Raw genomic sequence first — 18,226 nt, forward strand, 5'->3', positions numbered from 1 at the left:
TAAAATGGTCGTTCCTCTCCCTTTGCTTGGTCGCGCTCTGAAACACTTGTGTATGAACGCAATATAAATGAAATATATCAACATGGCTCCATCCGCTCGTATTCAATCTATGCATGGAAATCACCGGCACCAAGACAGCTCAATACATGACGACAGAGGCTAAAAATTCGGGGTCTCCAGGACATTGCCTGTCTCAGAGCAGACCTTGCTACTATTCAAATATGGCTATCAAGTGCCTTCTTGAAACGCAACCCTACCAAAACAGAATTCACCCCCGCAACCAACCACCCACTCAGAGCTATTCAGGTTCCACTTAATAGGTGGGTGGACCATTGGCACGTGGACGCAATTACTCGCCAACTCAAAAATCTGCGGTATTTGGACAGCAACCCATCCTTTCAACGCAACTAAAAAGTTGCAAACCACTGGGCATCAAATCACCCTACTTTGTCAGATGTAACCCTTCCTGCAGTCCCAGTACTACCAGGAATCACAAGCTCTGGTCATCTCAGATGGGTGGAAACGCCTGACTAGCTTGGCTCCAAGCCACATGGCAACCTCCGGCGGCACGTCACAGTCACATGGCTGCGCACCTCCATCACCAGGGCACGCACGTTTGACCTCATCTCCTCCATTCTACACCAGTTACTCTTTTCAGCTAGAATACTGTTAAACTCCTGCATCGCCTATAGGGCTAATTCAGCCGGCACGCCCCAGCGAATTATACATGCAGGACCATTGCCAGTCTCGAGACTGGTCTGACCGACGAAGAAAAATGGTCAATGAAATGGTTATGCTCCGGCAAACTTGCCAAAAGCATCGTAAAGAATTTCCCGACCGGCTGCTTTCACCAAACGGCGGCCTGTCGGGGACTGCGCACTGCAGAACTATGGACCCCTGCAGGAAGCAGCAAATCGGCCTGCAGGGAATGAAAATAGATTCATGTCCCGGTCCTATGGAATTCCATTCTAGTATCAATCCGGCCCGCCCCCTCCCTATTGTTCCAAAAGAACTGAACTACAGACCATTCCAGGCAGATCCTCGCCATGGCCTAGACTCCAAGGCTACTCACCAGCCACAGAGCGACTATCCGCAACAGTGCTACACATCGCTTTGTTTACACACAGTACAGTATTAAGTATTCCCCTTACTCTTGACTGAGAAGGTTACCCCTCCCCCCCCCTAACCCTGCTGTACAGCAGCTCTGCTGCTTCTAAGCTATATAAATCGGGAGTCACTATTGCCGGCATCTCTGGTCATTCGTTTTGAAGCACCTGCAGTTCCACAGGCCAATCTCCCCGTTTCTACTCGTGTCCAGTTAATAGGTCGAATCCATAATGTCGAGTGACAAAAATGGCGAAAAAAATTGGCCAAATTTTTTTCTCTCGAATGTCTTTTTAATGTACATGTTTTTTTTTTTATTTCATGCGTTAAAAAAAAGGGTTAAAAAAATAAAAGGGGGGGGGGGTTGGAGGGGAACCCACCCCCCCATTTCACCCAGAAAATAAAAAAGAAAAAGACATTCTAAAAAAAATGTCGCCCTTTTTTCCAACATTTTTGCATTCGACATTATGTAATCGAAAATGTCACTATAAACCCTTCTACTCCGCCCTCTGCAACTCATCCAGAGCTGGACTGCAAGACTTGTCCTTGACCTCAAGCCCAGGGATCGCATCTCTCCAGCCCCAAAATCTCTTCATGAACTCCCAGTGGCTGAAAGGGAGTTCAAGACCCACTGCATTGTTCACAAGGCCTTCTGTGGCCTGGGTCCGCAATACCTTCAACTCTCCCTTTGGAAATACCTTCCTACTCGAGCTCTTCGCTCCTCCACCTCCCTCAGGGTCAGTCGTTTCTCCAAGCAACAAGTTGGTGGTAGATCTTTGGCTGGGGCCTCCCTCAGGAACAGCCTCCCTGCCTCTCTGAAACTGGAGAACCATCTCCAGTTCCGGAAGCACCTCAAGACCTTCCTCTCTGCTTCCGCCTTCTCTCTTCCTCTCCCCTGCTGATCTGTCAGATACTGCACTAGGCACCTGCTTACCCTCTGAATTCGGGCTCAGGTCACTGCCCACCCAGCTGCACACCTGCACTGCCTCCGGGCAACCCTTGCACTTGTGTCTATATCTGCAACCCTACAGCCCCCTTACCTGCACTTAGACATGTGTTGTCTGCGCTTAACTCTTGAACTTGCTACCTGCTGGCCGCATTACTTTTGCCGTTTTGATCCCATGTTCAGCACTTTCCACTCCTGCCCTGCCCCTTGCACTTTCCCCCTTCCCTCTCCCCAGCACTTGCGCAATCTCAATGTCACTTAGGGAGGACGGACACAATGATCTCACTATTCTTTGTCCCCCTCCTATGCCTCGTCGAGTCTGGAAACACTTGTGTATAGGCGCGTTATAAAGGCCATATCATATCAAGTCAGATCGGGACGAAGTAAGCCTGCTGCAGATGTGAGGATTTCGACCATCCACACGACGGGTGTGCACTCAACTGGGTTTTCATATTTAAGAAATTGAATGATAGGAGCTCAATCGCACACATTTTCCTATGCTCACCACACAAACAGTCACATGTGCTCTGAGTGGACACAGCTTACAAGCGCAGCCCTCCTATCATGTTCAGTTGAAATGTGACAGCGACGAGTACATGAAAGCAGGAGGAGGAGGGCAACACCTTCCTCCTGCCATGACCAGCCTAATTAAATATCAAAAGCTCCATGGATCTGCCCGATCCTTTGTCCACCTGCTGTTGGCAGCGCATACTGATGAGTTAATTGAAGCAGGCCTGCGGGAGGCCTGGTTGCAGGACTAACAACGGACAATATAACCAACACCCTTTTGATATGCATCTGTATCAACTTGAAGTCAGCTCCCGCCTCTTGGTATGAAGGGCAGTGAATGTCATGTCTCGGACAACTGATTACAGTAGGCAACCTCTGCAGAGGGACCCCCTTTCAGGAGGGAAGTAGGCGATTTGATGGAGACAGAAAGTCTGTTCGCCATAACTTTAAGGGAGACCTTCGCTTTGATCAGGGACCACAGAGAGCTCAATTAACCAGAGAGACCCTTTGATCCACAACAGACAGGAAGATGGGTGGGACGTAGTATTACATGTTGGAAGATGGGTGGGACGTAGTATTACATGTTTTCACCCCTTTACCTTTTCTATTGCTAAGCACTCTGGTTATGACCTCATGCATAACAGAAGATTGTTGTGGAGGACCCATGATTGGTTCATCAAGGTAGACTTAGCTGGCACCAATCACTGGGGCCCATTAGGCTTTAAAAGAGGGCTGAGCCCCTCTTTGCAGACATCTGAAGTAGCAAGAATGACTCATTGGAACCCTGGCGGAAGGTACAGTCTGCCTTACATCTTCCACCAGTGAAGGAAGGCCAGGAAATTCATGAGGAAAACAAGATCCCTCCCCTAAACATCTCCCATAAAACGGAGGGAGATGCTGAATCCAGAGGCCACTCCATTCAGCTCCAGAACCGGTACCCAGCCAGCACACAGCGTGCCCTGCTAGGCTCTGCAGCAAGCTTGCTAGCTGGGAAGTGCCAGAGAGTCTCTGAACCAAACAAAGGACAAGGCCGTGGCCTGCAACATTCTCCTGAGCTTTGGGCTGTCTGCCTTAAAAGACGACACAAACCCAGTGAAGAAGCTAGAAGGAGTTCACTGACAAGCATCAACCATTGTCCGCTTTTAAGGACATTGAGGCAGTCAAGCCCCTCGAGCTGCAACCGACTGCACCCCTGACTGTTGGCCCACTGCATCGGAGACGCCGCAACCAGTGCTTCAGACCCGCCAACCAGCACTGAGACACCGGCTCCTGACCCCGAACCACTGAAGGCCAGCCTGTCGCCATCGGTCCAGCAGCACTGGCCAAACTGCTCCATACCCACAACTGTCTTCGGTCTTTTACACTATCGCAGAAACTGCAAAGCGACCTGAAACCGACTCGATGTTTTAGAGTACCAAGAACTTCAAGCACACAGTACATTGTGGTTCTGTCCACCTTGGTCCTTCTCCGAAGGCCCCTAGTGACATTTTAGGACCCATTGATCCCTTTGTGCTGAAATCAAGTATCCTTGAACATTGTGATGAATTACTTTACCAACTACCCTCTTGTCAGTATCCTGACTTCATCCCCTTTCCTCCTGGTCTGTCCTCTGCATTCCTTTAAAGGTTGGGTGCATTTTGTAGTGTGCTAGAACTGTCTGTTGTGATAATAATAAAGTAGATATTTTTATACAAACTTGACCGGACAGTCCCTTTTATCATAGGGTAATAAAATTTTATTTTCGCTGTGTTCAACCAACAATCTACGACCTTACAGAGATAAGCCTGCCATTTCGTCCACATTACCAAAATTGGACATGGAGGTTTATAATTTGGTCGTGTTTCCAATCTGATCGGATCCCTTCTGGTGTACTAGAGGTGTGGGGCTGATTGATGGTTTAGAAATCGATATTCATCCGTGGACCACTGGTGCCGCGGAAGACGATTTGTCACATGGCAGACCTGCAGCTCACATGAAGGCACTACAGAAAGAAGGGCGGCCCGGCTACAAAATAAAAGTATACTGGAAACTTTCCAAGTAGACCAGAAGTAAATCAGTTAGGCTAGATGCCGCATGGCAAAAGGAAAAGGGACCATTTCCAGGGTTCACCAAGAGAAGACTGGAGTCATGAAGGAATGTAAGAATTAAGCCAGTAACTGGATTCATAGACGGGAGCTAGGGTCGAGCTAGGGGACTTTGCCATTGGAAGTTGGTTGGTATATCAAGATTGGAGGTTCCCTGCCACTGAAGTGGGCGATAATCAGATGTGCACTTAGCTTTGTAGGCCAGTGACACTGTTGACCATTCTTAACCATTGCATTGTCATCTTCAGCCTTACTTTCAGCTGTGTGGCAGGTCATTGCTTGTCGCATGGCAGACGTGTTGCACACAACCGTATCCATGGTGAACTGAAAGGGGAGTCTATGCTAGCTTTTACGGCCCGCCCTACTCCCCTCCCACCTACTGTCCAGCGTCATCTCCAACCTTCCAGGATCTCATTTCACCCCAACCATCACCGCCAGAGGACCAGTCACCAGCACGATATACACACAATGTGCCACACCCAAGTGTCATGGTACTCAATCCACATTGGACAAAGATCCCCCTCAAACACAACAGTTTACACCAAGAGGATAGTGGCACAGAGGGCAATGTTGGACACACCAACACTGTGCAGTACAATTAAAATGCAAGTGCAACTAGTATTGGGCAAGAGATGAAAGTAAAACACGATTTTACATAAAGTGCAATCTCCCCTTAGGAACTTTTGTTAGGACTATTTACAACAGGGTGTTCACAAAAACATGCACGTGCCATGAACAGACTTGGATGCATGGCAGTACCAACAGCACACGGGCACATACTCGCTGCTCCAGGAGAAAGCTCAGGATACCCTGCCAGCTGCCCATACCCTTCCCACCGCATTCTGCACAGCATAAAGCTGCCTACATACCCGAGCCGAAGAAAGTGCCGCAAGGAGTCGGGCATTTACGGGGCACTGCTGCTGCGGCTTCTCCCGGCTTTCCCGACATATGCAGAAATGTGGAGATCCTGCTCGTCTGCACAGCCACTAAATTTCCACCAACACCTACAGCAAAGAAAAAAGGTAAACAACGCGGTTTGCTTCAAGCTCTGCAGGTCAAGTGCAATAAATTGACATTTCACTTATCAATTTCAGTGCCACGATATTGTGGTGGTGGTTGGGGGTAGGGTGATCCACCTATTACAACCTCACTACAGTCACACACACCGCCTTTGTAGTGCCTCTGGCCCAGCACTTCACGCCAGACACTGAAGCTGCCTTACCATTAATAACTGGGGTGAACACAGCCATCCCCGCAAAGTTCGGATCCGAGACCGTTCGGCCCAAGATAAGGCCTCCAATGCTGAGAGACAAATAAGACAAAATGAATTATAAAGTAAATCTTCATGGAACAGGAGGAAACGCTTTTAAGACTGGCCGCGAGCCAGAGACAATATTGACCCACATAATGGGTTCATTCTGCCTGAAGAACCACCCGAGGCACGCACGGAAAAGAAAGTAGAGAGTGAAGCGTGTGCACGTTTGATGTCCAGGATGGTGTGTAAGGACGCACACTGCATATAAAAAAGGTACTAGATAAAGAGCTCAACATTTTGCCCAAATAGCGAACAAAATGTTGAGAACATCCAGATGCTGACAGCATTAAGTGGACTAAACTGCTTTCCCCTGGTTGGATGTTTGCTAAACCTGTAGTGCCAACTTTTAGCAGCAGGCAAAGCTGTTGCAGGGGTTGCCTAAGGTCTGGAAATGGGCCATAAACCGAGCACACCCCCCAACCCCCTCCCAGCGCTTAGCTCAAGATCCAGCAAACTGCAGACACATCGGTTGCCCACTTTCCAGACTGCTGGCAAACACGTCTAGTTCCACTTGCGTTTTCCGCCTTGGCACCACCTCAACCCAGTAACTGGTTTAAGCAACAGGGCTTCCAGTAGCTTCCTTAGCCTCTTAGGAACATTATCCATGGGTATCCTTTTAAGGCAACGGGGTAGCACCGGTGCAGGAAGGGAAGAAGGGAGATGTATATGCAGATTCCCAGAAATCCAACACTGGTTTAAATTGTGCCCCCCCAACCCCCCAAAATACCAATGAAACCCCAAAAAGGAAACAAGCTAGTGCATCAGGGGCTACCGTAGAGCAGGCATAGCCAAACCATGAGTCGATGAACTCAACCTGGTCTCAGAATCCCTGTGTGGGCCTTAGGGTTAAAGTCGCACAACATGAATGGTTACTCTGATGCTGTTTTGGGAACAGCCCCAAACCTTTTTCACTGGCATCGAAGCAGGAGTGTCTCAAAGCACCCAGCAGGCAAAATAGAACCATCTAAAACACTGAGGCAAACACTGGCTTATGCCAAAATGTGGTACTCTACACTTGGGTTCCCTTTCCATGGCAATTCAAGATAAAACGGGGGTGGGGAGGTAATGCAAAACACCCAATGCACACTACATGCAAAGCTTCTAACCTGCTGATTGCCATGGCGATGATGACTGGCTCCCACCCAGAGTACAGCACTTCCCGCGTTGCAGGATTTCGTTTTGCAACAATGATCCACAGTGGTAGTAGAGCTATGAAGAAGGCACACACCAGTGGGTTGATATACATGTGTTGCTCTGAAAAAAGAAATTCAGAGCGATTATTAAAAAGGAGTGGTCAGTTTATACTGGGCCGAAGCGAATGGGACCACAGGCAACAGGGTGTAGGGAGTAGGCAGAGCAGTAGCAATGAACAAGCAAGGACAACACAGCACCAGTGCACAGGACGCAAACGCAAGGACACTACTCACTCAGTTCCTTGTAGAGCCCCCAACTGATGCCCGAGAGCAGGGCCAGGGTGAGGAGATCACCAAGGCTGGCAGCAATGGGTGTGGCTACGTTATCTGGGTTTATCCCAATCTTCCTGGATCCAATGATGACCCCAACCATGATCATCCCTGCGGCAAGAGAAAAGGAGAGTTACAGAAGACATGAAAATCACATGGTCACACTGGCGGAACGCCGAGGGTTGGAGACACGAGCAGTAGCAGAGCATGGCGGTGGACCACTGCCACGAGCCATGGAAGTGGAAACCGTGACGCAAGGGCTCACCGTGGCAGTGGAGGAGGGCACTTCAGTGCTTCCATGGGGGAAGAACAGCCATACAATGGAGGACGGATGCATAGCATATAGACTACACTTTCCAACGTTGCAGTCAAGCCAACCTGGGTCGAAGTACCTTAAGTCATGGCAAGGGTTGCCAAGTTTCCCCTTCACCTGTGCGGTTCATGAACCGTGGGGTTATCAGGCATTCTTATGGTCTCCATCAGAACGATGCCCATGTTCTGGCTGATGGAAAACTTCATAGCATTGGGCCTCTATGCATCCAAGTACTTAGTGACCTAACCTACAGAAAAGGTCAGTGGGTGCATAGGCTCTCAAAACCACCAAGGGATGCAAGCAGTTGCCCAAAAGCCAGAGAAGTCTTGATTTCTGCAACACGAAATCACTTGGTTTCCATTGGTCTAAAAGGTCCAGTTCTAGCACTTCATGCAAAGCTGCAGCAGGTCACTACTCCCTCTAAGTCATACAGACTTCAGGTCAAGCGGGATGTGATTTTTCACAGAACACAGAAGAGTCGAAAACTCGCCGGTTTAGAAAGTCAGCCATCAAGCGCTAGACCACATCACCCCCTGTCCTCTACAGCAAGGCCATTAAGTGTTGTGGGAGGGGGCAGTCGCGACAGTATACAAGAGTTGCCGAACCAAACTGTTCACAACCCTCCGCAGGAACGTAAAGGGGCACAGAGGGTAACCGCGAGGGTGGAGCAGACCTCCCTGGCCTTTCTACGTTCAACGAAGTCCAAAGAATACCACGTCGTATGAAGAGCGGTACTCATGCATAACGTTTGGAGGTCTACGTATTTAATGGATAAATGGCCAATCAGCAGCAGTGAAAACTTTTAGCGGGGCGGCATCACAAGCAGGGGGTTTCAGATTTAGTTACAAGTGAGAAGTAACACCCAAAGCCCATTACCCAGAAGGCACCCAACCACTGAGATGGCCCCCTCCCTTGCGCCTTGATGGCACTTCCAACTGGGATGCAACACATGTACAAATCAGAGAAATAACAGTCTCACCCAGCAGAAGTGAAGCGATGAAGGCAGTGGCCACGCTGCTGGCACACAATAAGACAGCATGGCCGACGTCGAAGTGTCCATCTGGGATCCACCCAAATATAACAGCAGCAAGGGACGCCAAGAAGCCCACTACGGTGGCCTGCACCTGAAAAATCAAGCAGATGTGAAGCCCTTATATAGTACAATGCAGAGCGGACCAATGTTTTGTCCATGTTGACGTCATTGCTAAAAACGACCCAATTCTGACTTTCATCCCAGAATCATACAAACCTGAGTAAAAGTAGTAAATATTAGGAGTCCAAAACAGTGGACTCTGCCGCCCCCCCCCGCCCCTACCATAGCCCTCTCCCCTACATCTACCCTAGACAGGCAGCTAGACCCTTTGAGGAATTCAACCATCCACACAGTGGGTGCGCGCTTGCCTGGGCATTTGGGAACTTTTAATAGAAATTGAATGATGGTAGATGAACCTCCGGAAAATGTGTGGGGCTAACCCACACACATTTTCCTATCTTCACTGCACTACATACACAGACGGACACAGCCTACAGGCGCCACCCCCCCTATCATAGTTGGAATATGACGGTCAAGAGTACATCAAGGCATCTCAGAAGGGCAGGGCAAAACCATCCCGACTTGGCCAGCCTAATTAACTAACAATGGCTCTCAATGGATCTGCCCTGCACTTTTGTTCTCTGCTGTGGCAGCTTCTGATACCAATCGGAGTTCATTCGAACAGGCCCATGTGGGACCTAGCTGCAGGACTAACAAAAAAAGGCAGTGCTCTGCACCAAGCTTCCCAGGTGAACAGCGCCAGAGAGTCTCCGATTCAAACTAAGGACAAGGCAGCTGCCTGCAACACTCCTGAGCTTTGGGCCATCTGCCTTAAAGGATGACATAAGCCCAGTGAAGCAGCTAGGAGGAGTGCATCGACAAGCACCTACCGACATCTGCCTTAAAGGAAATTTTGGAGTCAGTCGAGCTGCAACCGACTACACCGCTGACCGTTAGGCTGCAGTCGCCCACGCTGTCCAAGATATCGACCAGTGCTTCAGACCCACCGACCAGCACCGAGACAATGATTCCCGACCCTGAGCCACTACGAAGGCCAGCCTGCAGCCATCCCTCCTGCCTCAGCACCGAACTGCCTGCTACACGCAGCTGTCTCCCATTTTAAACTCCTGGTGCAGAAGCTGCAAAGCGCCCTGAAACCGACTTGATGCGGTTGAGCGCCAAGAACATCTACAGCACAAAAGGTACATTGTGGTCTGTCCCCCCGGTGCTTCTCCGAAGGCCCCTAGTGACATTTCATGACCCAGTGCTCCCTTTGTGTTGAAACCTAGTATCCTTGAACTATTGCGATTAATTACTAGAACGACTACTCTCCTGTTAGTATCCAGAGTGCAACCCTTTTCCTTCTTTGAAACGGTCTGTCCTCTGCATTCCTTTACAGGGTGGGTTGTATTTTGTAGTGTGCTAGAACTGTCTGTTGTGATAATAAGGAAGATATATTTTTTAAACAACGATCTCAATGTCACCTGGCCTAGTAGGATCGGTGTCTGTCTTCCCTCTGCTCCCCCTCCCTTGCCTCATCGCGCCTTGAAACACCCGTGTCTAGGGCTAGGCGGTTACAAATGCCATATCATAACCTTGACTGGACAGTCCCTTTTATCATTGGGTGGTAATTGTATTTTCGCTGTATTGCAACTAACCAACAATCCACGACCTTGCAGCGATAAGCCTGCCATTCCGTCCACTTTACCATAATTGGACAAGGAGGTTTTATAATTTGCTTGCGTTTCCAATCTGTTCAGATCCACCCATATACACAATTCTGAGTGTACATTCCACCAAGATCATATCCTAGCATACAAGTTTAGTTTATTTATAAAGCGCACCTAACCCTGAGGTATCTGGGCACTGGTAGAGGCCAATGGCCTCACACTTTCTTCCAGGTTTGAATGTGAGCCCTCCCCCTCTCCCCACCCTCCCCTGCTCCCAACCATGTGCAGTAGGGGGTCTCCCAAGCGTACAATCCATCATAACCGTGCTACACCTCTCCAGACCCACGCGAAGGTTCAGTGCCCTCATGGGGCAGAGCTTCCCGCTCACACGGAGGATGACATGCAACCCAACTCCAATCACACGCAGTATGCACTTTCCAGGGTTCCTGAGCAGAGCACCCCCCCCTCGGTGCCCCCCCCTCACCTGTATCAGCGCCATGTTGCCGGTAATCATCGCCCACTGTTCTTTGGCAGTGTCCATCTGGCCGATGTTCGCCTGCGGCGACAGAGTAAAGGGTCACTTGCAGAAGCTTCGCTTGAAAAGGCAGCGTTGGGTGAGGTCGTGAAGTGCGAAGCAACAAGATTGGCAGTTTACACATGAAGCACTGTCGGCCAAATGAGTGTGTGTGTGTGTGTGTGTTACAGATACCAGGCAACATATCGCACACATCAGGACATACTAGTTGTGGCTAGAGATAAGAATATCAAAGTGCTTCTTTAAACGCATCAACATCGTTAACATGTGGATCCAATTCTACAAGTAGAACATGATGACATCACAGATCAAGACGAACCAGGCTTTCCTCCTATAGACAACGGATGAAAACCATCTTCACTGAACTGATGAACTTCCGGTCAAACACTGCGGCCAGGGCTTCCTGCAGAGTTCGGCACATAGGCCAAGCAATCCTCTCTGGCAGTGGACTTCTCCCTGGCCTTGGCACGGGACTGGTGCCGCCGACTGCCCTCTTGTCAACCCAGACTGCTGCGGCAGTCCTGCTGGTTATTACAGTAGCGGAGCTGCACCGATGTCCTGCAGGCTGCTGCACTGACATGGCCTGCAAAGGGGTTCTATGCAGGGCTTTAAGTGGAGTGAGAAATCGAGGCGGGCCCTCAATTGGGATGTGGCTTGTGGGATGGGCGTGGCCTTCAAAACGTACAGACATTTTATATATATTTGTATGCGTACCTTACTATGGTTTTTCTAGTATGCAAGCCATCTTTTTTAGAAAAGTTACATATTTTATGTTTAAGAAAAGATGGCTTGAATACTACACAAACCATAGTAAGGCACGCACATAAATATATAAATGCTTACATTTGCGTGCCTTACTGTGGTTTGTGTACTTCAAGACAGATAAACCATGGTAAGGTGGGTACACAAATCTATAGCATTTCTATATATTTTTATGCGTACCTTATGGTTTGTGTACTTTCCAAGCCATCTTTGTTAAACATGTACGTTTATAAAAGATGGCTTGAAAAGTGCACAATTCACTCCATCTTTTATAAAGCTTTCCCGAGGCGTCTTTGTCTGTCGACAAAGCTTTATAAAAGATTGATTGAATTGTACACTTTTCAAACAATCTTTTATAAACCTCGAAATATGTAGAGTAGTCCCCAGGTTCGCCGAGGGTTAAAGACACCTTAGCGACCTGGGGAAACAAAGGCACAGTAACTTCCCGTTGACCCCCTGGCACGAGAGGTCACCATAGGAAGTTACAGTGACTGACAGATGTGCCAGCCAGCTACAGCGATGCTGCGGCTAGCTGACACGCAAGTCAGCTTACCTGACCTAATAGCGGGAGCATCTCCCGTCATGGCTGCGGCCACGACGGGATAAAGCATCCTGCCAAATGTGTGGTGGGACCGGGGTCCCCCGGCAGGGCCCCTGCTCAACCAGACTTTTGGGAGACTGCTGGGGCCCGGCCCACTGGTTCTATGTTTATTCATCTGCGTTTTTTTTTTTTTTATGTTGGGTTCCCCGCCTACCCCAACTCCCCATTATGTATTCCATATACACCACCCCATCCCCTATATGCCCCCTCCATATTTTTCGGCAAAAGCCGCGGAATAAAAAACGGGTGACAAATGAACGTTGCACCTGCAAAAGCACAGCATTGACTGCCACCTTCTAATTCCCCGCCCTGCCCATCTGGTGAATTAATAAGAATGACGCACCGCATGATGTTGCTGGATGTGGAACTACAATCGGGATCGGCTAATATCTAAAATAATAAGGCATCCAAACACTACATCATAGTCAAACTAAGTCTAAGACAAGGGCTCAGAAATAAGGGCCAGGGCTGAGCACCGGCAAACACCCCCACAAGTTAGGCACCGTTGGCCCGCAGCCAGGAGAAGGCGGCCAGCATGTGGATCCTTTCCGTCCCCACCTCCTGCTTTCCTAACAGCCCAGGCTCTGAAGTCACCCAGAGACGGACCCCTGCTCCACCCCGTTTGACCGGCTGCTGCACTAGATCAAGCGCTGTCCCCTTTCCGTCACTCCCTCTCTTTGGTCACCGGTGCACTCATGTGCTGCTGTGGCACACAAAAGGGCACAAGACTCAACAGCCCGCAGTCCACCAGACCCCCTCCTTTGGATGATGTGGAAGTATCGGTTGCCAAAACCCCCCCCCTAACTCGACCAATGTAAAACATTAACGAGAGGCTCGAGGGTTGAGGAAAGAGGATGAGGTGTTCCCAAATGAAGCCACAAACATGGACTAAGTAAATAGGCCGACTTCCACCAACCTACTTGGCAGGTCATACTGACCATCTGAGTTCAGGACACTCCGCCATGGCAGCCTGGCATATGTGGTCATCTATTTCCACAGAAGGTGGGTAAGACTATTAATCTCCAAGGCTGCTACTCTGTGATATAAGGAGACATGTAAAAATGGCATGACCTGTACACATTACGCTGTCCTGTATAAGGTTATCCAATTCTCTTCTCCAAGGACCTGAGACTTTGTACATTTGAATTTGGGAGCAATGTGTGTCTATGCAGGTAGGTTCGGCGTCACATTTTGTTCTACATCTGTACTGCTATATTAAGCATTTAAAAACACTTGCACCCGCTTCTATGCAGGGAGTGCAAAAAGGTTAAGGATGAGCGAACTGCTTCAAGGAGTTGGGCTATTGCAATTCTTCTGCTGGAAAACTAAAGGGCGATCTGTAAATGTTCAGAAACAGCCACGAGCCAAGCCCGATGAGTCAGGAGAAGAGAGAACGAAAAACTAAACAGCCAACACCAGCCCACCCCATAGTTCTGTAACTGCATTTCTTAAGCGCGCCTACACCAGCAACGGCATCATAGCGCTAGGTTTTATTTGTGATTTAAAGCGCCTTAAACCAAAGCTCTGTAAAAAGACATAAAAACAGTACAATACAATGGGAAATGCAAGTAACAATATAAGCGCGATCAGCCTTGTACGTCAGATTGGAGAAAATAGGTCTTCAGTGAGGAACGGAATAAAGAATAGGAGGAAATAGCCCCTCCCCACTCTCCCTCTGCTCTAACAAAGGGAAAGAACGCAAAAGTGATATAGCACCAGGAGGATGAGAAACTGGCAGAACAAACTGGGACTGGGAACGAGGAGGGATATGAAATGATACCAAAGAAGAGATCTGCACGCGCCGGACCGTAGAGAGATTCAGACTAAAAACACAGAAAGCTACATTTAGGACGAGAATAAAAAGAGCGCCAACCAAGAGTAGAAAGTAGAAGCAATGGCGCATCCCGGGAGAAAGAAGATGGAGAAGACGAACAGAGCCATTAAAAACAGACTTCAGTGGTGCAAGAAGAGAGGAAAACCAAATGACGAAACAGAACAGAAGAAAAATTGTGAAAAATGAGGTGGGAAATCAATGGCATCAAAAGTTAAGGATGCGCTCTACCGATGTTATATAAGTGATCGGCGCAAAAGGAGAGAAAATGATGCGTGAAAAAAAGTTCAGATTTAAAATAAAGAACCAGGTTATGATCCGTGAGAGAAATAGGAAGCCGAGAAGGAGGAAAAGGAAGGAGGTAGGGGAGATGGAATCGCATTTGTCAGAAAGAATAGCACTTTTGGCAGCATTTAGTACAAGAAAATGTTCCGTCATCCAAGACTTGATGGCTGAGAGACATGCCGAAAGTTTATGGTTTACTTCAAGAGTGAAAGAAGAAACAGACAAGAAAAGTGGAGTGTCGTCGAGAGAAATCAAAAGAACCAGCCAGAGGAGAAGGATAGAGTGGAAACAGAACATAGCCTTGGGTAACTCCATGAGCAAGAGGAAGAAACTGAACCAGCCCAAGGGACTGAGAATGTCCTTTGAGAACCATGAAAGAACAGACCCAGAGAACTCAAAGGAAGAAAGAGAAGAAAGACTGATCGATGGTGTCAAAAGCTGCAGGCAAATCTAAGAGAATAAGCAGAGATGACTGTTCAGAGTGGCGTGCAGAGAGTCGAGACTTAGAAAAAGAAAGCAGAGCCGTTCAGTGCAGGGGTGTTGCTAGCTCTGGAAAGGATTGGGTTATGTCGGGACTCGGGGCTAGCTAGTCTTTTGATTGTATCCCTTGAGCTTCTATCCGGGGCTACAACCAAAAGACCTGGGGCTATAAGCCCCTTAGCCACCCCCTAGCAACGCCTCTGGTTCAGTGGAATGAAAAGGACGAAATCCAGACTGAAAACGAGGGAGAATAGAATTATCCAAGACAAAATTAGAGACTTGAAAATAAACAAGACGTTCAAGTATTTTAGAAAGAGAAGGCAGAAGAAAAATAAGACGAAAATTAGAGAAGATTCAGAAGGATTTTTTTTTTTTTTTTTTTTAAGAAAAGGAAGTATAGAGGCGTGTTTAAAAGAAGAGGGGAAAAACAAGTCGAAAGGCAAGTATTGAAAAAGGAAGTAATGAGGTAGAAATAGAAACTGTAAAGGGAGCCCGCAAGGAGACAGCGCGCAGAGCACAAGCTGTGAACAGAAACCTCCCAAAGGGCACGTGGCCCGTAACCAGTTGAACCGTGGAACTGCCTTCTCTGTAGAGATGTAACAGAAGGGACTGGAGTCCCTCAGAGGAACCCAAGTAACCCAGCACCCCTGTTAGATCTTTAGGGGCAACCTGCTGCTGTAGAGCTGGGAGACTGCGCAAACGCCTCTTCTGCGCATGCTCGCTTTTCCCACTTTGCGTGTTTTTCAATGCTGCGCCACAGCGAGTGGTGGAGTGAGGTGAGCTATGATGTGCCCACCCAGGGTGTGCAACCTGAACAGTGATGGGACAGGGCCTGAAGCCAGACTAAGATGGCCAGGAGGTTCTAAATCGCACAAGACCTGCAGACGGAGTCAAGGAAACCTGGAAAGGGCACTTGACATGGTGGGTGAAGAGTGGGTGCTTAAAAGCAGTGGCAAAGATAAGGGGCAAAAGCCTCTACTGCTGGGATTGGGCAGTTCATAAGGAACAAAAGGGCCAAGGACCGCCGCCATCAAAGGTTTTTGCCCATCAGAACTCCCATCTTACCACACCAGGGTATCGGTCACAATAGACCGCATCATAACGCCCCTGGTCGGTCCTACACAGGGGATTGGTAGTGCCCTCCACCGCCTCCTCCCTTCTGTAGAGGAGGGGGGTAGGGGGAGGGGTGCCCCTGTGCAGGTTGTGCTCTGACCTGGGCAGTAACAGCTGCCATCTGCACATTCCAACCCAGGCCTTTCAATCAGTAACTCGATAAGACTGTGCCGGCCCAAAGTGTTGGGATACACATGAAGGACAGGGTAGCCCATCCACCCGCCCGCCCCACACCATGCAGCAACGAAACTGGGGCCCACGTCACAGCATGGCATCGGCGATCCACACCCACTGCATGCATTAACGTGGCGACTACAGGAGGGCACACACGGCAGCCTGGCATTTAGTCTGCCTAGCGACACGTTTAAAGACTGGGACGCAGTCTCGGCTATGCCAGCAGTGAAGGACTGCCCAATTATCGCTTGTGCCACACACTAAGAAAAAGGGACTTACTTGGCAAGTCGGAATGGACATTGTGAAATCATGCCAGGGGGAGCATGCCATGAACACGCGCAAAGGCAGGGCCAACAGAGGGACAGGGCAATCTTTATTTAAAAGAAACAGTAACAAATATCTGTGCTGCTAAAAAAACAAGTGGCCATGGTTGCCAAGCTGCCCCCTAGGCTACAGCTGCCGACTGTGCCACTCCCAGAGGAGAACATTCAGCCCGTGCCACGCCCAGCCAATAATGTGCAGAGCCACCCAACTGTCTCCACTCAGGTGAGTGCCAACCTCACAAAGCATTCTGGGAATGGTAGCCCAGACTTCATGAACAGTACTACAAATCCCATCGTGCATCTTTCAGAGCCCTTAGCAAGCCAGCAATGCAGGGTAGAGTTACTGTTCGGTGGTCCCAGCCAGAAGCCCGTGACGCAATTGGTTCTTAAGCACAGACTATATAAGCAAAGTGGGTATGGGGGATTGCCAGAATGCCACTTTTGAGGGGCTCCGTTTACCAAGACTATTAACAACTCTGCATGAGCTGTACTGTTTGGTTTCTTGAAGGCAGCCCGGAGATACAATCTGCACTAGTTGACACGTGCATGGACTGATGAGGGACCCTACTAGCCCCGTCACCAGAAAGATGGGAGACAGCCCCCACCCAAACAAGACAGCCAGAAATCCTTGCAATCTCTATTAACTCCCTTCCTCTCAAGCCAAGCTAAAAAAAAAAAGAAATCCAAAAATAAAATAAAAAACTATATAGAAATAAAATGTGCGCCAGACATGGCTTCTTCCAGGCAAGGGCAAACGGCCACATGCCACACTGCCCAGACCCCTGGCAACCATCTTGGACAAATGGCCCCTGCACAGGTCACCCAGACTACCCTATGACCTGACTCAATCTGGCGCCAAGTGATGCAGCCAAACACTCCCGCTGGGTTGGACAAGACGGGAATGCACCCAATCGGAAAACTGGACAACTGACCGGCTTCCTGTGCAATGCAGGAAGCACCAGACAGCCCACTGCACGGCGTGCCGAACCTCTCAGAGCAGGGCACAGCAGAGTCATCTCGTGACCCGTGCATTCAAGTAGGAGTGCGTCCCTACAGAATGAAATCCCAATACGCTTGCCAAGGTCATCCCGAATACGCAATGCTCCCATGAATAGGCTAAATCGGTATATGGCCATTTCATCTAAAACCATTGCATCGAATGCCATTCCAGCGACATTTTTCCATCTAAAATGTTTCCATCTAATGAATTTTTTTTGGGCGGCTGGGGATCCCCCTCCCAAACCCCCGTTTTAAACCTTTAAAATGCACCTGAACAAAAATTAATCCTTAACCCCCACCAAAAACATGCATTAAATGGAAAAATTTCGATGGAATGGGTTTAGATGAATTGACTAGATAGCGTCTAATACATTACAAAGAGCTATCATTTGGACACTCTCCACACCCCAAAATGAACCTTTAACCGGACCAGCGAGTTTCGCAAAAAAGTGCAAGAGTGCCCAAGTATGGCCCTGCAATATTGGAAAGGGGTATCTTTCCGGGTGGGTCCATATTTGGGACACACCAGAACAAAATGCTTTGGTATACAGAAAGGAAGACTGAGCAGGACCCCTTTCTTCTCAACAGGGAAATACAATGTTAATGCCGCCTGCCTAAGCAATTAGAACCAATCTAGTGAGACCTCATTTTTGGCCGGAGGGGGTGGGGGGGGGGGGGGGGTTGT

General features: G+C 48.9%; 1 protein-coding gene across 1 annotated transcript in view; it reads right to left on the minus strand.

Moving 5' to 3' along the window:
• SLC41A1 (solute carrier family 41 member 1) overlaps positions 1 to 18,226 on the minus strand; it is a 74,086-nt gene that overhangs the window by 14,022 nt on the left and 41,838 nt on the right. The window contains exons 4-9 of the mRNA XM_069633168.1: positions 10,923 to 10,994; positions 8,715 to 8,859; positions 7,387 to 7,533; positions 7,066 to 7,213; positions 5,867 to 5,946; positions 5,514 to 5,648 (exon numbers count right to left, since the gene is read on the minus strand). Of these exons, the coding sequence (XP_069489269.1) occupies positions 5,514 to 5,648; positions 5,867 to 5,946; positions 7,066 to 7,213; positions 7,387 to 7,533; positions 8,715 to 8,859; positions 10,923 to 10,994 (727 nt within the window). The remainder of the gene's footprint in view (positions 1 to 5,513; positions 5,649 to 5,866; positions 5,947 to 7,065; positions 7,214 to 7,386; positions 7,534 to 8,714; positions 8,860 to 10,922; positions 10,995 to 18,226) is intronic.

Source organism: Ambystoma mexicanum, chromosome 13 (assembly GCF_040938575.1).
Source record: "Ambystoma mexicanum isolate Mex_15411 chromosome 13, UKY_AmexF1_1, whole genome shotgun sequence".
Classification (NCBI taxonomy): domain Eukaryota; kingdom Metazoa; phylum Chordata; class Amphibia; order Caudata; family Ambystomatidae; genus Ambystoma; species Ambystoma mexicanum.